This window comes from Lagopus leucura, unplaced genomic scaffold (genome assembly GCF_019238085.1).
Source record: "Lagopus leucura isolate 7727_CA_CO unplaced genomic scaffold, USGS_WTPT01 Super-Scaffold_100036, whole genome shotgun sequence".
Taxonomy (NCBI): domain Eukaryota; kingdom Metazoa; phylum Chordata; class Aves; order Galliformes; family Phasianidae; genus Lagopus; species Lagopus leucura.
In genome coordinates, this window is record NW_024962285.1 from 649,890 (window position 1) to 672,155 (window position 22,266).

At 38.4% G+C, this 22,266-nt stretch overlaps 1 protein-coding gene across 1 annotated transcript in view; it reads right to left on the reverse strand.

Annotated features, from left to right (window-relative positions):
• Nucleotides 1–3,859: 3,859 nt before the first annotated feature.
• Nucleotides 3,860–22,266, reverse strand: part of SUSD1 (sushi domain containing 1) — a 38,673-nt gene continuing 20,266 nt past the window's right edge. The window contains exons 11-16 of the mRNA XM_042882940.1: nt 21,103–21,289; nt 11,428–11,521; nt 10,137–10,392; nt 8,286–8,325; nt 6,306–6,399; nt 3,860–4,698 (exon numbers count right to left, since the gene is read on the reverse strand). Coding sequence (XP_042738874.1) covers nt 4,569–4,698; nt 6,306–6,399; nt 8,286–8,325; nt 10,137–10,392; nt 11,428–11,521; nt 21,103–21,289 — 801 coding nt within the window. The 3' untranslated portion in view covers nt 3,860–4,568. The remainder of the gene's footprint in view (nt 4,699–6,305; nt 6,400–8,285; nt 8,326–10,136; nt 10,393–11,427; nt 11,522–21,102; nt 21,290–22,266) is intronic.

Consider the following 22,266-nt stretch of genomic DNA (forward strand, 5'->3'; position numbering starts at 1 on the left):
GCCTGAATGATTGTTACTAAACTGCTTCAATCAGTGATCTTTTCACTTCTTCCAGGATGACAGGACACACTTTTACATGAACTATCATTAAACCAAAACATTTGGGTCTAAATGCTGCTCAGTAAAATCACAGCCTTTGGAAATTACCTTCTACTGTGAACTGCTTAATTGCTATCACCCTTTCTCTGTTGCTCCCCAGGCTGTTATTTTTTTTTGAACACTTCACTGGGGCTGAAATGGAACTTTCTCACCTATGCTTTGAAATTCTGATTATGTCTTTGGGTAATTCTAAGTAAATTTAGAATAAGTAAATTCTAAAATAAAATGGATGAAACAGAAAAAACTGTACATGCATACATATACACAGTGTACACATGTATAATATATACAGTTTTTCACTGTAGATCACTGCAGATCATCCAATGAAAGACAACAATAAGCATAAGACACTGCAACTGAAAAACACCAACTGTGCTTCCTCGAGACGCTAGAACACCAATAAAGTCACTCTTCCTCGTTCAGCTACAGGACTCCAAGATCAAAAGTAGTACTTCCGGAAAAACAAACACAAATGATGAGGTGGGGAGAGGAGATGAAACAGAACTTTGGAGCAAGTTCTCCTTTCTCCCGACTGTGAAGGTGACACTTTTGTTAACCTCAAAATGGAAATAGCTTTATAACAGTAACGCCACAAATACCGTCACGGCCATCTGTCTTCTCAGACCTCACCTCTGACAGAGCCAGAAGGAACAAGTGTTTGCATGTCCACAGAGCCACTTTTCCTGCTGACAGGATCTGCAGTTGTGGAGTTGATTTTGCAATTCTGACATCTGTTCCTTTCCACTACAGCTCTGCACTGAGATCACTGGCTAATTTCATGGAGTCCTCAGGACGTCATCTTAAAATCAATGCAACTGTTAGTTTCTTCTGTGTCCAGTTGTAGAGACTTGCACAATTTCCTAGCAATGCTATTGCTAGAACAGCAATGCTTTCATCTGAGCTGATGACCACTGGTCCATCAGCTCATGCTGGACTCCGGCTGAATTCTGCTAAAGATGATACAGTTCTGCAGAACAGCAGAAGACCTACAAAATGAGAATAGTGACTGAACACAGCTACATCTGAAATCACATGCAGGTATAACAAGCATACTACCTCCCACACCTGGCCCTGTAGGTACATGGAGAAGATATTTGCATGCTGACTTCTGAGTCTCCTGAAAACTTTCTTTCAATCTAAACTTATTTTTATGAGGAGCACAAGTGTTCAAAGATTATTTAATAAACCACATTTAATATCCATTTCCTAAAATACAATTAATTGAGATTAGCAATATTGAAACGCACAAAACAAACAAAAATGCTTATTTGGCTTGTTGTGTCTATCATGCCCAGGATAGAGAAATCCCAATCAAAATACTGAAAGTGACTCTAAAATGCTTCTTACAATAACTATTTCATTGAACCCACCATCATGACTACCCATATTAATGCTGAATCTTTACAGTAACCAGCATACTAATTTATACAAGAAAAGATTTATAAGATTGCTTAACTGTCACAGAGAGCTAATAATTTGCTCTTTCATCTGTAGAGGAAAAAGACTTCTGAGATCATGCAGACATGCATATGTTTATAAACCAAACAGTTCCTCAGTACAGCACCTTCTCAGTATAGCACCACAAACATCTACAGATTAGAAGTAAAACCAGTGCAGCTTCAGCTGGCTTTACTTTATTGTAACTGTAATTGGCTTGGGTGTGGAACACAATCAAGGAGAATTTCGGTAGGTAGAAGGTATTTAGGTAGAAGGAACAGCAGAGAAGAATCATTAGAAATTTCTCTAGAACCTCTCAAACCATGAGGGCAGAAATATATTAATGTTGCTATAAAAAAAATCAAAGCAGCTGTATCATCCCATAAACTTGACTGTAAAGATTACAAACCTTGGTAACAGAAGTACCCCTGAAGATATACATTCTTAACTCAAAAGGCCCCATTCGAGGTGCCTTTCTTTTAGGATTGCTGCATCTTGTAGCAAGTATTTTTATAAAGGAGCTATCTGTCCAGAAGTCCAGAAGTTGCAGTGAGATCAGTTCTAACATAAAGACGTACTCTCTCCTATGGAAATCTCAGAGAATTGGCCTAAAATAGAAATGCTCTTAAATCAGATTCATTGCATTGTGCAAACATGCTTTTATAACAGATGGACAGCATAATCTCATATCATCTTTTCTGTCCAGTCCACTAATAGCTATTCTGAGTAGAACTTTAAAGAATCTGCTTCCTTCTAACCACTATTAAACCCTTTTTCCTGTTCCTGAAATATACTAAAAAGCATTGGAAAAGGTTGGTAGCAACAGAATATCTAAAAAGAGAAGCGTTAACATTTGCAAAATGATCTGAAGAGGGCAATGCAAAATCGTTTCTTCTCTATGTTTCCCACATTAAACTGGAACAGATGTACATGGAAAAAAAAAAAATGTACACAACAGACGAAAAAAGGCTCATGGCCAGAGGTAGGTCTGCCAAGTGACAAAGGAGGAAGAAAGAAGGAATCTTGCAAAGACCATAGTTGTTTTGGATAACTTGTTGGCAGGGACTCCTGCCTCACTGCTTCTCCTTGGTCAGCCCACTCCTGGACCTTACATATGCTGCACCACTCTGCTGTGCAGAGAAGTTCATATGAGTCATTATGTAATTGACAGCAAAAGGAGATTTAGTAAGAAAGACTTACTCTGAAAAAGTTTACATTATGAAAAGACAATCTCGGTAGAAAAGAGGCCTACAGAGAAGGAATGAGCTGCTCAAGGTTACAGGGAGATTTCAAACTTTCCAGCCACCAGAGAGATGAAACTTCACATTCACGGTCCAATGTAACATAATGCAAGTGCAGCACAGGTGCAGAAAGTCTTTTTTTTGCAGAGGATGGCATGTCTCTTAATTACTTCCTGACTCACCAATTCTGTCTTATTCAGGAACAGCTGCTCATGAACTCTCTGAGGACATGGGCTTGAAGAAAATGAACCACAACAGGGTGGTGCACTCTGTACAGCTACACCAAACCATGGCCATGTATGCTACCAAGAAATGGAATTAAGAACAGAATGTGTGAGAATGAATTCCAGAGGAATTCAAACTGCAAAATCAAGTAACAGTAAGCCAACAAAGAACAGTTCAGTTATTCTTTCTTAATCAGTGAAGGAAAATGCTACCAACTCACAATCACTAATGTACAGAAAGGCATTTTTACTCAGTTGCCAACTACTTAAGACTTACTAATGTGATGAGCAGATGTGGGAATCAGTGGAAAAACATTGTGGATAACAGATGTAATATCTGAGCACTGCTATTACCCATACTTCAAAACAAAATAAAAACAAAATAAAATTTAAAAATAAAATACCCTTGGCTGTATGCAATTTAACTGTAACCCCTCTCTGTTTTACCGACTACAAAGTCTATTGTTACACTTGAAAACATCCTTTTTGAACACCAAAAAGAAAAAGAATTACATAACCTGGAGAGACAGTGTCTCTGGAATACGAAAGTCAACTGGAATCAGAAATGCTTAGAATTCCAAAAAGAGCTATCATATATTTGAAATGTGAAATACAAAACATTACTTGGAAAAGCAACAAAATGGCTAAAAAACCAAAACTCTTTCTTATTTATTTCACTAGTTAACAGAATGACTTTGTAATGTATTTCAAAGCAACTTCTGAACAGGAGTGGAAATAAGGTCAGGCACTTGATTCTTTCTTGATTCTTTTCTGTGAGTATGTCATAAGAAATTACTGAACTACATTTTACTGATTGACACTAACCCGATGTTACATACCAGCTCACCAGCCAGACAGTAATATTAAAGTTTTTATTCAGTTGCAATTACAAAACAGAGATTAAAAAAAGTAAAACTGTATCTAAGACAGGTAGCTCTTGCTTTAGAACAGTTTCACATGCCACTAAAGCTATTCTTTTTTACTATTTGCAACTATTGCTAATCGCTAACAGCAACAATTGCAGTATCTCTGGAACACACTTCCTGATGACTTTATTTCAAGTCTCTAAAAGCTCTGTACTTGTTATTGGAGTTGCATTATCCATAAGTAACTGATAAAATCTATCTTTTTACTGGGAAACACAATAGGCACTTTATCTGTCATTAGGATTGATCTGCATTTTCTCTCATAGTGGGTCAGTTTGTTCCCTCTGGCACTGAAAGTAGGAGTTGATCTTCAGATAGTCTCTGTTGGATCAGGGGATTATTTGTGTAATCAGGTATGATAAACACGCTTACTTCCAGGCGCCCATGTGGCTGGAATAGCTAAATGTGTGGCCAAACACACGGGATGCATGCTAATGTCTCTGACAGAACGCATCTGTGCTGGGAGGTTCTTTATACACCACACTGTCTGAAAACAAGGGGATACAATAAACAACTCAATAACAAACAGATTTCAAATGTCAATGCTATAGTACAGATGTGCCTTACAGATACATCCTGGCAGATGTTGGCTTTGGTAAGGAGACTGCATTTTCTCTACGCTGACTTCAAGGGATATCACCTTAGAGAAGAGAGACATTTTCAGTCTCTAGTAATGATGATGCTCGTGCAGTGTCCATGGTAGCAGATAAACGTACACCCTCGCAGGCTAAAGCAGCAGGTGGGGAGTGCACTGTCCTGTAGAGATAAGAGCTGAAGAAAGAGAAGACATTTCAGTCAAAAAAACCAAAATAACCAACAAACTGTCAAAATCATTGAAGACTGAAGTACAGATCTGACAGGCAGTGCCTTGCTCATGCTGATGAGATAAAAGACAGTTTATAAAGATGTTTTTTTGTTTTAAGAACTGAGATGCTAGTATAAATTCTGAACATTAGAGTTAACAAGTTATATAAGTGCAAAGCATTCCTATTCTGTCAGATGCCTGACCTGGATTAACCTTGATAATGACAACACTCAGGCCCTACGCAAAATTTTACAGAGCTGAAGTTTTGGCACTGTTGTTTTACATCTGAAAAGGCACCACGTACTGAAGGAAGCATAGGAATGAAGCAAGGTGAATTTATGACAAGGTATCTCAGTAACAACAACTACGTGCTAACACATTTTTTTTAAATGAAGGAAGTATAATTAATATTAAAGGGCATACAGCAGTCAGGCTGTATACTTTGTCAACCCAGTGCCAGGCAAACCCACTGAGGGACAGTTGAATGTCTTTCAGCAACCATGACACGAGGAGTTCATAATCTGTGCCACTGGACTAATATAGCTCCTGAGACAGAAGACACAACAAGCTGCTGAATACTTGAATACCGTGGATCTTTGTGACAGATATCAAAGAAAATTCAAGCCCACAAGGATCCTAAGAAATAATCTGAGACCATCCACCTGACATCAATGGCAAGACCAGCTGTAGCTGTGTCACTCCTGAAAAATCCTTGTTTAATCTGCTCTTACAGACCACACAGAATCCAGCTTCCCAGCACCCACAGCAGTTTTCTCTCACAGCTCCTTCTCTTATCATTCAGAGATGCACAGGAGTATCTCTGTGCACTGTGGGCAGGAGTAGGTTGGTCATTCCGTAATTGCTTTTTGAGTGCTTGCAGCAGTCTATTATTTAAACAGCTCACTTCTAACATTGATGCTAACTGACTGGACACAATTTTGAAAATTACTTGTGTCCCTTTGTCCCATTTTTGTCACCTAGACACACACAATTGATGAAAGGCGCATGTTAATTTCAGTTTTGAAATGACATTTACAAAGTTATTGTCCCTATATGAAAGATCACAAAATAAGAATCAACTTCTTAAAAATTTCAATAACATTTTTATTGTGGGCCTTAGCTAAATATCAACCACTATTGAAAAACTAACTTTGCAGGCACTTTGAGTGAAGTTGGTAATACTGGAAAATGGATTCTTTAATCAGAAACATACAGCAACATTTCCATTGGTAATGACTTCACTTCTGGAGTAGCACACCCCAAAAACCTTTACTAATCATAAAATCAAAACATATCTGGATGAAATTCCTCATGCTATTCAGTTTCTGAATCCTCCTTTTATTAAGATGAGCCCCATACTTTTCAGATGTTTCTCTGGTGACTGGAAAGATATAAAGGACATCAGTTCCAGCAGTGGTCAGACTAAATGGCCACTGAGATAATTCTTGATAAAGTTTATAATCCACCCAAGAGGCCTTAATCAAGCAGACTGGCAAAAAAGACTAACTGAAAAGCAAAATATGTAAACTTTGTGCAGGAAGACTGGAAAGGTGAAGATAAAAGCAATACGTACCGTGCTGCCAAGAATGATAAGAACAGTATAAGGCAGACAGCAGCAACCGACCCTAACACAACTGCAGTCATGTACCAAAGGGTGAGTGATGAATCTGAAAGAAAAACACCAGATCGAATGAGCAAATATCAAATAATGTAGCTTCAGTCTGGTGATGGACTGAGTCTGCTCAAAGCTGAGGTAATATTGCAGAACTCCTGTGCTGGATGGACTTGCTGCTCCACCAAGCAGTCCTAGAGCTGACTGGTCAGCTCTACAGGGCTGAGGAGGAAGTAAGACACAGTTCTCAAAAATTATTACCTTTCTCCACTCCCCAGTTTCATGAACAACTCAGTCTACATCATATGCCAAGATTGTCTCTTGTGCCAGACAGTTCTAATGCTTTATTAAATGGCTTGATGCATTCTTTTGTAATTATTGGAATTCAGGCATAATTTCCCTTCCCCATCCTATTTTCTTCCCTGGGCAATGATAACGTTACCCAAGTCCATCATACCATAAGCAACCAAAGGATAGAATAAAAGGCCTATAGCGATTCAAAACCAGAATTACTAAGAACTACCTGTGAGGGTACCCTGACAAAAGAGAAACTCAACTCTCACCTGCTAGCCTACTGTGAGTCTGGAAAAATAGAAAATAAAGATTTCAGACAGAGACCTTGCAAGGAACATCTGTTTAATCCTCAAGCACTTTCACTTTCGGTAGAGGTAATACTTGTCCTTACTTCACTGTGATGCCAATTTCCATATGTTAATTGCACAGAACAGACATTAGTCTTCCATGAAAATGAAAGAAATGTTTTGCCTATACATGGCAGAGTCTGTTTTGCGAGATAACTCTAGATCTGCTTTATTCAGACAACTATTTGTAACTGAAGGAAGTATAGTTACAACAGCATTCTACCACTTTTTATGATGATTTATTCAACAGTGTGTAGGCATGTCTATATGGGACTTGAAACCATGCAGTTTGGTTAAAATTTAATTTACAGATCTGGTCTTCACACACAGTAAGCAACGTCCCTCAAAGGATTCAGTGAACCAATAACACCCTCAGCCTCTCCAACTGTAGAAGTACACTAGGCCAAGGACACTGGCTAGAAGTCTACCCAGTAAAATGGGAATGCATCCAGTAAGAAACCGAGGACCTTTTCAGTGCTATTCTCATTCTTTTTCCAAAATAAAATTCACCTATACATAGCAGTGTTTGACAGCACTGTAGAAACTGATAAAGAACAAATTCAGAGAGGACAGTTTTTTTAATCTTTCCAGAGTTAATTGACAGCTCTTGCCTTTTTAGACAAGCAACAGAGCTCTCAACCCTACTGAATTCCTGAGCTTAGCAGAATTTCTCATAAATACCGGCTGTCTAAGCGACCTTTTCTTTGTGGCACTAAGCAAACCAGGTCTTGAGAGTGAACAACAACAGGCAGCCTAGAAATAAATATGCACTTCTCAAGGCTAGTAGTAACAGCTGCCAGGTGTGTCTTCTGCTGAACAGGGAGCAGGTACACCAAGAGCCATGCACCATTTTGAAGCACTGTCACTCTCCAATGACACTGCATTCCTAAGTCTTTCAACTCCAGAGCAGAATTTAGAGTCTGTGGGGGTCTTTAGCGGCTACTAATAGCTAGAAGATGTTTAACAAAATGAAATAAATCTCTAAGCCAACACAGAACTATCTTAAGGGTAATTACTAACACTTCACTCCTGTTCTTCAAGTCTATTGTGCACAAAGATTTATGTAACATTTGGATGGGATGTCTACAAAGATACATTTAAAAAATAGAACCCATTTTAGAACACTGTCCTCTAGTTAACAAGTGCAAAGCAAATTTTCTGACTCTAACCTTCCCAATCATCAAAATCAACAGATTATAAATGGCAAATGAAAGAATAGCCACAACAATTATTTGTAATTATGCTGCCAAGCACAGACGTTACACCTGCTGCTTTCTCACTGAAGTTAAAATTCACTTACTTTTAATTTGTGCCCATACAGCACAGGACTGTGTTCTGACCTGAAATGAAAGCATAGAAGTCACTGTTTCTCACAAGAGAAATTTATCATCACTTACACTCTCTGCAAGGGCAGTCATCCTCAACATAGTGAATGTTTTTACTTTGGGAAATTGAGATGACTTTTTTTCCCCTGGTAGCAGCCCTGAGAGACACAAGTATAAGTTTCATTTCAAAGAAGAGATGAGAACCAAAGCTGGCTGGTGTTTGCAATCCCAATGATGGTTTAAAAGTGTTGAATGTAACCTCATGTGCTTCATTAAATCCGAAAAGTCATATAGAAAACTACATATTAAGGGGCTGATGCATTCTAGATGGAAGGAAGCCAAAAATACAGATAACAGAAATTATGTTCCATTAAACCAGTGGCCTAGGAAACACATCTGGCAATGCCAGAGATTTAAAAAAAAAAAACAAAAACAAAAACAGAAAATTATCTATACCAAAGAGAAAAGGAATATAACTTACAAGCAGCTCAACAGACAGGTTGCAGAGATATTTAAGCAATCTGTGCTGCTCAGTGCAGGAAAAGGCTCAACACAAGTAATAATAGAAAAACTTCCTCAGTATCAGAAAAGTAATAAAGGGAAAGAACTAGAGATACCAAAGCATAAAACTGTAGGACAGAAAAAACTGAATTCAAAGACTTACTTAGATAGGCTAAAATTGTACATATTTGACTCACTATCAATCTGCTTCACAGAGTAAATTCTGGGAAAAAAAAAAACCAGTCCAACATCCAAATTCCAGAATATTTTGGGCTAACTTGTTATTGTGAACCAAATGTTTTGGATGGTACACAGGATAAAGATTACACAGATTAACAGGTATCAGTAACAGCTCTTACATTCACTTGTTTTATTTCACTGTTTGGACAGAGGCAGTCACATTTATTACTGGAAGTAGTATTCAATTACTCAGTTTTGGGCGCAGATTTCCAGAATTACAGGGAATTATTTACAGTTCATTAACAGATGAGCTTTTGCCTACTTCCTTCCTTACTTCATGCTGCATTCACAAGACTTCTGAACTCTTGTTTTCACACAATGAGCTATAGGCAAAGATTCAATTAGGTGTTTTTTTCTTTAGTAGGTGTTTTATTTTTACTTTTGACATTTGGGAACTGTATGCATGTGGAAAATATGGCACGTGAGAAAAACTACCTACAGAGAAAAACTACCTGTATTAGGAAAAAATGATAAGCTCTTGATCACCACGACAGGTCGTGACTGGAAAACTAGTGGCATGACGTCATGGGAGGCAAGACACTGGAACATTGAACATAGCTTAGCGACATCTTGTTTCTAAATAAAATCTGTATTTACCTTAAAATAGACAATCAAAAAATGCTAGTAGCATTCCTTATTCCAGCAAGGCTTCCTCAAGGGAACTGGCTGTTTGGAAGTCAATATGCATTATAAAACATATTTTTCCCTTATCTCTTGGAGAACTATATAACTTACAATTCAATACTGTGAGAATTTTTCATTGCTTAGGAGTGGTTTTCAGATTCTAAAACTAATTTCTTCCACTAAGTTTAGCCCAACAGATGCCTCCAGATACTGAGGGCAGAGATGGACCTCTGCTTTAAATTCTTTCTATTGTTTGCCTTTTGGCATCCAGAGTTGCTCCAGAAATACAATTACATAAATATCTGTAAGGAGTTAGAAGAGTTATTTAAAGAAGCATCAGATTTAAACTAATTCTGTCAAGTAGAATCATAAAAATTTAAGAGGAAAGTAACATTTTCCTTTTTTCTCCAGCAACATGTCATTTAATCAGTATAAAGAAAAGTTTACATAACACCCATTACCTTATTCCACTCGCTTATTATTCTCAAAAAAACACAGTATTCTTTTCCCAGCTTCAAAGGAGCATTATAAAACTTTCCGTAGTAATGTCTGTCTCCAAGAGCAACTGGCATGTTATCAGCAACATCCTTTGCCCGAAATTCAGCTGCCACATATCCCTTAGCGTCAGTGGTGTTGCTGAAGAAAGTGGCAGTGGCAAAGGAGTCACAAACAAAAGTACTTTGCAAACCAAGTGGAAGCACAATCACCTGATAAAGACTAGAGTGGTGAAAAGAAAAAAGTAAACATTAGCTTTCAGTTCAGTGCATAACAAATCAGACTTTCACTCCATTTTTATATTATCTTTTCTACTTTGAGCCCATTAACTGCTTTTAATCATCAATGCCCAGTATGAATTCTTCCTGTACTGAAATACTTCTCTGTGTGTGTTTACCCTTGCATTTTGAACAAAAAGCAATATAGACAAATTTAAAGCTAGGAGTCTTCATGACGTGCACAGTAACATTACACGTTCATTCATGCTCAGAAGACCACCAAACTGAGTTATTGCACGTGGCCATTTGCTCCTCCCACCTTTTGTGCAATTTCACGTACGAAATAGCACACATCATGGGGATCTAAAAACAATTCCTAATTTCCCTACAACCAGACTTTTTCTGTTTAAAGGACAAATACCATTTCCAGGAAATTGATTATATCTGTCTGTGTTATCTGAAAACAGTGTTTAGTTTATAGTATCCAATCATAGGAAGAGTAATTCTTACAGCAGCTACCGTCACTATTTCCCATACTATGAACTTTGAAATGTTTTCTGCTTTAGTGTAACATGAGTTACAATTACTTTCTTCTTTCACAAACAGCAGTTAGGGAGATGCGGTTCTTTTTCTCTAGAAACATATTTTGGTAGCAATGGAAACACTGCTTCAGAACATGTACAAATACAGACTTTGCTCTCAATTTCCTCTCACTCGTAGAAAAAAGAATATTGGTACCATTAAGTTGCTTGGAAAACAAAAACAACAGGGGTAGTATTGCTTTGAATGCATCAATAAACATCAACTGTGATTTCACTGTGTAAAGGGGGGAAAAAACAATTCAGAATTCTCAAAAACAAAATTTTGGTCCAGAAATCAAGGAAGAGTCTGAAGCTAAATATTATTTTGCACTGGGAGTTACAGCTTAACTGTTTACCTACTGCTAAAAAAAGTAATATAATCAAAACAGAAAGCTCCAGTATGTACACTGCAGATCTACAGAATGTTGTTTGAGAAGGTAAACAGTGCAGAGACAAACCTGATGGGTCCATTTCGATCTTCTGCTTTCCGGAGCCTGAGCAATGGTGCAGAACCTTTTGCTGCAACAAATTTGATATCTGGGAAGGGGGGATCTAAAAGGCAAGCAAATGCCAGAGAGGCTTTAGTAACACTGTAGGCATGAGAATTCCTAGATAATTTTTCCCCAGAACTTCAAACCTCAAAGGGTTAAGTCTGCAGACAATAGAAAGAACCTAATCAAATAAACACTGGGCAAATACGAGCACCATAGCATGGCAATCCTGACTAGACTGCCTGCAGTAAGGTATATGTGCTATTTGGAAAAACACAGAAATCGAAGAAAAATGATAGCCTGCCCTGAGGTAAGAGAGGAAAGACTGGCAGGAAGAAGAAGTATTATTTATCAGACTAAATGAAATCGCCAAGGAGAAGAAAAACATAAATCTCTGGGCACACAGCTCATTATAAGAAATCAGTCCGTATGAATAAAGGAGAATCAATCTGAGCCAAGAGCACTTTCGAGAAGGCAACTTCCTTAGTTACTGCACACAGTCAGCAAGCAATACCATGTCCCTTAAATAGGATTTCGATACGAGTACAGTGCTCTGATTTGTACTTCTGGGAACGTGCATCTAGGCCAAAACTGAACAAACACTCCTGCTGCCAATTACAGTGGCAATGATGACAGCTGCACTCTGACAGAGACTGATGCTATGGAAATGGAAATTGCCAATGTCAGCCTACAAGCGGAAATGAAAAGATCTTCAGTGCATGCAGCTGAGAGAACAGGGCAAAGCTTGTGTACTACCTATCCCAGAAGTCTGAAAGAATTAGCATGGATATTTACAGGTACAGCTAGGCTGTTTGAAAACTGGTCCATCAAGCCTCTGATGTGGTGTCTGACCAAAGAGAAACAAATGCAGAGCTTATTTGCAGAAAAACAATATTGGAATATTGGAAACAATAGTCAACATCATGGAGACAAACAAGAAAATCACTGCAGATTTACAAAAGGTTTCAATTCAGGCAAATCCTCACTGAGATGGGTGGACTTTTCAAGCAGCTGGAATAGAGGTATGTGCACATATATGTTAACATACAAGTGAATCTTCAGTATAACTGGAGAAAATGAGGACTGGTAGAAAAAGTGTAAAGTGAGTTAAGAACTGGTAAACAGGGAGCTAGCAAAATGCAACATGTTGAAAGTACAAGCACTTGCATTCAGAAAGGTCATTACATTTCTTCCAAGATTAAAGAAATTAAGTACTAAGACAGTCATACTGTTAACTATAGTGGTGCAAAATCCAGGTTCAGTTGAATTTATTTAGATGAATTTGAGGCTCAAAAATGCTAGATAGTGTAAAACTGAAGTAGTATGGAGATGTTACAGAAGAAGAAATGAGCAATCTTAGGAGCTGTTGTTCAGAAGAAAAGAGGGGCAGTGTAACAGCATAACATGCAAGGTGATACACCTGGGGCAACTAGCATGTTTTGCAGGTTTTTTTGCTGTGTTTTTGAGATTCATTTGAGTAGTAGTTGGAGCATGCTAGTACAACTCAGAATAAGTGTTAGTCATCAGAATGGTAATGGGGAAAAAAAAACAGCAAAAGGTATCTCTCACAAGCATGAAGTTCTCTGTTAGATTAGGATAGTACTGACACAGGCATAGAGAGTCCAAGAGGGATTGATTCACAGCCATATGAAGTTCCAATCAACAGTCAAAGAGAGCACAATGGTGCTCTTTTTTTCTAACAATTCTAACAATGGCAAAACTGTCTTACAAGAAAGAACCAGAAACTTGACTTTGTACCTTTAAAAATTAAATCTGAGAGCCTATGTGATGTCTGATTTAAGTAAGACTGCAGCAATATGGGAAAGGAACAAGTATAGAATGACCAAAGTAAATGCAAAAGGCCAGTTGGAAGGAATCTCTGAAGCCATCTAGTCCAACTCTCCTGCAATGAACAGGGACACCACAGTCACACCAGGTTGTCTAGGGCCTGATCCAGCCTCACCTTGAAAGTCTTCAGAGATGGGGCATGAATTACATTGGACAGGCTGCATAGCTGGGCTGAAGTCAATGGGATGAGGTTCAACAAGGCCAAATGCCGGGTCCTGCACTTTGGCCACAACAACCCCAGGCGACGCTACAGGCTTGGGGCGGAGTGGCTGGAGGACTGCATAGAGGAAATGGACCTGGGGGTATTGATTGATGCTCGGCTGAACAGGAGCCGACAGTGTGCCCAGGTGGCCAAGAAGGGCAATGGCATCCTGGTTTGCATCAGGAACGGTGTTGCCAGCAGGAACAGGGCAGTGATTGTCCCCTGTACTCAGCTCTGGTGAGGCTGCACCTCCAGGGCTGTGTCCAGTTTTGGGTCCCTCTCTGCAAGGAAGACATTGAGGCCCTGGAGCGGGTTCAGAGAAGGGCGACAAAGCTGGTGAGGGGTCTGGAGCACAGGGTTTATGGGGAGCGGCTGAGGGAGCTGGGAATGTTCAGCCTGGAGAAGAGGAGGCTCAGGGGAGACCTTATTGCTCTCCATAACTACCTGGAGGGAGGCTGTAGTGAGCTGGGGGTCGGCCTCTTCTCTCGTGTAACTGGTGATAGGATCAGAGGGAATGGCTTCAAGCTGCACCAGGGGAGATTCAGACTGGATGTTAGGAAATACTGCTTCTTTGAAAGAGTGGCCAGGCACTGGAATGGGCCGCCCATGGTCGTGGTGGAGTCACTGACCCTGGAGGTGCTCAAGGAACATTTGGATTTTGTGATGAGGGATATGATTCAGTGAGAACTATTGGTGATAGGGGGATGGTTGGACTGGATGATCTTGTAGGTCTTTTCCAACCTTTGTTATTGTGTGATCACTGGGCAACATCTTCTAGCGCCTTACTACACTCACTGTAAAAGATTTTTTCCTTATATCCAACCTAAACCTACCTTCTCTAAGCTCGAAACCACTTCCCCTTGTTCTACTTCCACAGACCCTAAAAGGGTCCATTAATTCCCTTCTGTCTTCCCTTTCTTTCCCCTTTAGATACTGACAGGCCTCTACCAGGTCACCTCGCAGCTTTCTCTTCTCCAGGCTTGCAGCTGGATCTTTACAGGTACAGCTAGGCTGTTTGAAAACTGGCCCATCAAGCCATTGACGTGGTATCTGTCTGAAGAGTAACGAATGCACAGCTTGTCTGCAAAAGAGCCCCAGCTCTTGCAGCAGTTTTGTGTTGTTTTCAAACAAGCAGAGGAAAGGGAAACAGAGGGCAAAATCCACTGCTGGTTCAGTTCACAACAATTATATTTTTCAAAATTTGCCAGGAAAAATGCAATACATGTAAACAAACAGCCACCCACTCCTGGCAGCCTTAATACAGGGGCAAAAGAGAACAAAATGTAGATACCACACTAGCTTTAAAGCTCAGCATCTTTTCCTCTTTTAGTTGCTGGCAAGAAATACAAATTGTGAAGCACAAGACAACCTGCCTGCGTTTATAAGAATAGAAAACAGCTTGCAACAATGCAAAGTAATGATAATAGGGGCATATGAAAGGAATGGATTTCATTTTTGCTTCAGTAATCAGAAGAGAAACTCTGAGGGACTGATTCCACATACAGTATTTGGCAATGAGAATCATTCACAGCATCTTTCCAGAAATTCAATATTTGCAAAAATAAATACATAAATAATCTGTTCCAAAGCCATCATAATGTTCTGATTTAAGAATCTGCAGAAAAAATACTGAAAGAACAACAACTGGAACAGCTAGAGGGAGAATAGGAACACCGCTGATGGAAGAATATTGATGGTAGATTGTGAGAAGAAAGCAAGACTCTCCAACGTGTTCAGGTGCTGTTGGCACCTAACTTTTGTATAGGCATTTACTATGTGCTCTTTTCAGTTTGTTTTAGTTCTCCACCAGCAAAACAGACTAATATCCATAGCAATACCAAGAAAATTTAATAGAACCTAGCAAGAAATGTAAGCATACTCAGAGGCAGTCCCATTCTAGTGCTTGTCCAAGCATTAGTAGACTTATTATAGATTATAGATTATTAGACTGCTATGACATTTCATCATCATGCTCATTCTCCACAATAAGAATCAACCTGCTGAGTGTCCCTTTGAACACAAAGCCAGGCTCCAGGAAAGAAGTGCACCTGCTTTCCAAGTACCACTGCAAAAGTACAGGAAAACAGCACATGCCTCAAAGCTGGAGTGAAAACCTTTCATAATGTAATCATATTCTTCAGAAAATGCTGTAAGCATTAATAATGATAAAAAAATTCAAAATGGAACACATATTTTTTTCTTTAGTCTTGGAAATGTACTGTTTGACAGATATGAATTTGCCAGCACTGTTTATTGCTACAGCCCAAGACTGCAATTGCAAACTGCTGTAGTATGAAGGCATTTCATGAAATTTTCTAGGAGTGGTAACATGAATATTTAATACCTTTCCTGCCACCTGATTTTATGTGCAACTCCGAAACTGTAATTCTAGGACAACACTGTGCTGCTTACTTTAGGATACGTAATGCTAGCAAGCAAAGTTGTAGCATAGGTTTGTCAGGTACACAGATTAAGTCAAAAACATGCACAGATCCATCTCTATCCCACTTCATACAGCAGTACAGATAAAACCTACTAAAACTTGTATAATTTGTCTGGGGACAGCATATCCCTTTTAATGCTTCCCTTTCTTATTCTGTGTTACCGATACAGCTTTCAGAATAAAGAGCTAAATCACAAATTCCAAAAGCAGTTGGTAACTCTTCTCAAGTTTTGGGAAATCAAACTGAAGACTTCTCTTGTTGTGATTTTGTGTTGGTTTTGTTTGTTCTTTAATGGTTATTCCAGGGTTTTATGCCCAGTAAAGTATTTCACTGAATTTTAAAACAAGGTAGTCAAAAACAATGCTGTAAAATATACACAAAAAATAAGGCAGAGTCATTCATTCAGTAGAAAAGGTTTTTTACTATTTATATTACTGTCTAATGAGTAAATAAGTTTACACATTTCTGTTAAATGGCTTTAACAAAAAGGAAAGATTTTTACTTTAGAGAAAAACATTATTAGCAGAGGAAAAGGAAAAAAAGGAAGGGAAATAATCAAGACCATATCTACAGAAAATGATGACTTAAATCTCCTTTAAAATACTGTTTCTTAACAATGGAAATAGTAGCAGCATGTGTGTATGAATTCACAGCTGAAAAAGCCTTAAGATCTACCTTCCTCCCCAGGGTAGCCTATTCGTGCGTTGCTTCTTTCCTTTTTGCATCTCATTAATTATACTCAGTGTAAATTAAGGTAGCTGCTTCAGGAAAATAACAGTTGATGCAGGTGTATCACTACAAATTTGCAAAGAACAATGAGCACCTACAGCAATATTAACGACCTTCCATCTTCCAGATGGAAGATACTTAAAATAAATGTTTTGGTGAGCATGTAAAGCACAGGCTATAAAGCACATTGATATCAAGTGTCCTGTAAATAAGATGATAGAGGTGGTGAGAATGACCATAATTTCATGGATCTTTATGAGAAAGAAAATCTTTTTAATTAAGGAGATAAAAAAAAAAATTAGTGAGAAGTAAGGTTTATATGAACTTAAATATGCATTTGAATGATCTTTGTGTAAATACAAAGTGCACACATGGAATTTAAATAGAAACATTTACAGGATTAGTGTCTAATTTCCTCCTTACAAAAGAACAATTTTTATGCTCAGGTTTTATTCACTCCCCTTTTCTCTGGAGGTCTTTAATGTGCTGTGAGAGTATGAACTGTCATATCACTACAGCTCCAACAATCTTTCCATTTCCTCAGTGAAAGCAGATTTGTTTTTTTCCCTTTCCTTCTCCAGATGTCAAAAAACTTCATCTATGAAAAAAAAAAGTGTAAATATTTTTCATCATATGATGGAACAGAAAAATAATGCATCTTATGTATATATGTGTGTGTGTGTGTGTGTGTGTGTGTGTGTGTGTGTGTGTCTGTATCTCCTTGGCACACACACACATCAGACTTCCCTACCTGTAGCCTAACAGAATTGTAGAATCATTTAGTCTGGAAAGACCTTTAAAAATTATCAAGTCCAATGAAGAACATTTTTCACCTACTAAGTCCAAAGCAGAAGATTCTAGAACGCTATACTCAGCCTGTGATGAAATTCTTTCTTTTAATTCTGACCACTTCCTCCCTGAGTCTACTTTCTGATGTACACATTCACATGAAGTGTGAGGGGACGCACATTCAAGAGTCTGTAGACCACATGTATATCCTGGATTAAAACAAAAACAACAGCATTTGAGAAACACGAGAACTACTTCAGTTGTCTGAGATACACGGGCCATAAGTGAAACTTGTCCAAAGCCACTGGAAAGTGCACTGCAGAAATACATAGGGAACAGTAAGACGTGTGAAAAGTAAGCATACTACCTACTCAAAATATAACTGATTCAGTGCAAAACTTGGAGGGTAGGAAGATGAGACCTAATGAGACCTATTATAAGTTATTTTACAAGGAGGAAATGTGGGTCTTCCCTGTTCAGCAACTCAGACATAGTCATATAACTCAGACTATTTCCAGAAAATTTTGACTTACGTGAAGTCTTAGATCACAGTGATCAGGTCTAAACCACAGAAAACTAGACAGAAACTATAATTAGGTATTAACATCCTGAAGACCAAAATTTTGTCACGTGATCTTTAAGAATCTATCCCAAAACAAACAACAGCATTATTTTCATGTCACAAATGAATTAATTACTGTTATGTAGAATATTAGAAGTGAAAGCACACACAACAAATTTGTTATACTGTTTTTCAAACTCTTGGAAGTGATTATAAAACACTGTCTTCTTAAATTCAAATGTGAAGCAAGTAACAAAATTAACAAGGGCTTGTCTGAGCATGCCTCCATAAATAAACTAAAAAATGAAAAAACAACACATGTAATTAGAATAAGTCTGACAGAAATTATAAAATACAGAGTACACTCAAAACACACATTCCTTCTCCTCCTTGGAAAAAGACAAGAGCTCCCTCCTTCACTGAAAGACAGTCTTGCTACCATCATTTCACACCTACAATGTAATCACTGGCAAACCACTTCATAATTGACTTAATTTCCTATCGTGAGTAGACAAATGTTGAGAGCTCAACTACAATAAGACATAAAAGACTGTGCAAGATGCCTGTTAGTGGAAGTGGGAAAGGAGCAAGACTTCAATGATCTGTGAAACATTTGGTAGACTATATTTACCATCCACAAGATGATAGGCAAAAACAGCTATGTGCTCAGCACAGAACTATTTTAAAAGGATGCTTCTTGCCAGGAATTGAAGCAGGCTTTTGAGTCCCAAATTCTTGTGTGTGTTTTTATTTCTTTACAAATCTTGTGGATACCAGATATACTCATTCAGGATATATAAATTGGAAATGCATTTCTCAACAGGCATCTATTAGCCTTCTTTTTGAAGAAAACTTTTTGCAAGCACTTACATGCTTACTGTATTTTGCAACACTCTGAAGACTTTACACACACTGTTGGGAAATTGAACCTGATTATCCAACCATCTGGGACATGGCTCTTGAGAGTATTTGAAACTCCACAGGTTCAATTTCCCAAACTCCCAAAATGTGAAAAGTGAAATGTGGAAGGAGATGCCACACCTCCCAGATTGTGGATTTGCCCCCATCTGGGAAACAGACCAACTGAATGCGCATTTGTTAACAGATGCTGTATGAAATCTCAGACAATAAATGAGGTTGCTTCCAATAAATTAACAGTTAAACATCTGTGTGTGTCTCAGCTCCTTTAGAGTCTCTGTTTTTAAGGCATATCTTATGTTTATATAGTACTGTTTAGTCAGAAAATTACCAGAGCCAGACAACACTTTCCAAAGTTAAGCTGGCAGAAAAACTGAGATCATTCCACCCACCACAGAAACATAACCATCTGGTTTAACAACATGCATTATTACAAAATAGCTGGACAAAAGAAGCAGCAAATTAAACACCTACTCTAAAATTAAAAATAATTATATAAATTAAGTTGTTTGTAAGCTAATGCAATTCTCCAAATAGAAGGCACAGAAGTCAAAGGGATACTGCCAGAATAATTATTTTATGTTTTCTTTTCATCTTAGATTAGCTGAAATAGCATAAAACATAACATCTTATTTAGGTTCTCCTTAATTGGTGAATTTTGCAGCATGTAAATGCTTCTTGGCACTGTTTGGGGCATATTTTTTATATAGACTCCTAATCGCAGAGGAATTTCTATCCTTTATTGCTCACTGACAGAAGTTAACTACCAGATATAAAACATCTTGTGTGGCAAGATCTCCCTTCAAAATGGAAATGACCTAACTTTTATGAGAGGATCTCTTCTATCTACGGCTACACAAGTGCATTTGCTAAGCACTGACTCAATGGAGAAGGGAACATGCCAGCTGACAAGTCACAAATACCACATCATACAACACCTACTGCAAAGTGTTCTCTTGAGCTCTTCTGGGTAAGTGAGTCAACATGGTCTAGCAGAGTTTTGGAACTATGATGACACAGTAAAGAGTACCTTTACTTTGCCTTTACTCCAAGTGCATATTTCCTCAGCCAACCAGACTGTAAGAAAGGAAATTAGTTTTCACAAAGATACATGATTCTGATTCTATGGTTCTGTGATACATGTACTAATGGATGCTACTTTTGAGTCAAAGCAAAGTAACTCACAAAACACGTTAACAATCCTGGTCATTGTATACCCTAACCAGTACCTTCAGAAAACAAGAGATGTTTCGCCTTTTGTGAAGCTTAAAAAAGTTAGATTTACTTTTAAAAACCTTGTAGAAATATAAATTTCTAAAACTACCAATCTCCAGTTCCTCATTTGCAGTCAGAAGAGGACCGGTTCCATCTAGTGGCTGAATGGAGCTATGTGCACACAGAGTTTCAAGGATTCTCACCCACCTCTTCCAACCTGTGGTCCAAACGGAAAGAACAGGCACTAGCACCAAGCACTGCACTTCACAGGGTAATAATGATAACGTAATAGAGAAATTCTGACAGTATATGTTTGGTAGAAAAATGTTCTGACCAAAAACGGGTTAGGAAAAGACAGATTTTTTAGCATAACATTTGGTATCATACACTTGCAAAAATATTAAGGTTGAGTATCTTCTGACAGCGCATTTTTTTGCTCAAATGCCTTTTACGTTTTGTATTCTACTAATTATAGATAAAGGGATCTCTCTGAGGTACTTACAGATACTTGCAGGATTCTTTGTACTTTGTACCCATGCATACTTTAGTAATACCTGCTGTGCTACAGTCTCCATGGTGGAGAGAACTGGCATGGAAAGTGTAAGTGACCTAGCACATGGAACTAATGTGACCTAGCACATGGAACTGGCCCTCTCTCCCCTAGGTACCAATCTTGCATGTTAGCCCACGAATCTATCTTTTTCCTGCCTTGAAAAACAACACTTCAAAACACTTCACTTCTCCCCCTCTTCACCTGCTGGAATGCCAACAGTACTAAATACGTGAAAGCAAATATTAATGCAGAATTTTAAGCATGGAAAGAGCCCTTTTGATAGCCCACCATTCAACACGGAGATGAACCAGGCTATTTCACCTGCATCTCTCATACCTAATAAGTTCTGTTGAAAACATAAAAAATAAATGGCAGGACCTACCTGTGATTTGCGTTGTCATGGAAACCAGCAGTGAAAAATTCAAAGCTACCATAGAAATATTAATGGAGTAATTGGTGCCTGGCTGCAAATCAAAACAAACTTCTGGAGCCTGCTTGCGTGTGGTAAGGTTGAAGGTCATTTCATGCAAGAACTCCTTCTGATACCAACGCTGGCCTTGCACGTGAAACTGTAACCAAACAATCACAGCATGCAAATTGTAATGTTTTAATATATTACTTACATTTATTCATGTCACACTTTAATTTAGAAGGAATAGCACAAAAAACACATCATTGAATAGAGTGCCAAAATTGCTGGCAGTTCGTACGTGTAGAAAATCTGACAAGTGCAGTCCCTCTGCAGTCATCTCTGACATTGTTTCCACTTCTTCTCCTAGTCTGTCTTTCCTATTTTCTACTAGGTCCATAACCTCCCACAAGTCTCTCTTGCTTCCTAACATACAGGCTTCTGGTAATGGTGCACTTACAATGCCACTATACTTTCACGGTGCAAAGTGATGAATTACAAAAGTAAGTTCACACGCACATATGGTTTAACAATGAGGAAAAAGTGAAAATCAAGCAACTCTGACCTATGTGAAAATGCCAAATGCCCTCCAGGATGTTCTGACAAACAGCTGTGGCTCCAGGAAAACTTACAGATCCACTGTTCTTATTTCAGTTGGATTTTTGGAGTGGTTATTTTCTTGTTGATATCCCAAATGATAACGAAATTATTAACTTAAGGCTTTTTCTGATCATTCTGAACTGCTTGATGTATTTTGTTCCTGCTGATAGTCCTTTAAATGCATCTTATGCCTTTGGATAATCAATGAGTACCACTTAGAACATGGAGGCATGGAGGTTTGAGACAACAGCAGGTGGTCTGAGTTCTGGTAGAGACAGTTCACAAAGAAAAGCCTTGTTGGACAAAAGGAAGCCTGTAGTGACGTCACAAGGCAGAGCGTACTGCCTGCAATGGGAACAGCCTTGTCTGGGGCCGGAGCGGACAAAGCTGAAGGTACAGTCACTTGAGGCAAAAGGCATAGACAGGGGAAGTACAGATAAGGAACTGTAAAACAGGGGAAACAGTAAGCAAGAAAAAAAGTGGTTTATTTCTATTTTGAAGGTTGCTATGAAGCTTTTTATGAGAGACAGCAATAGA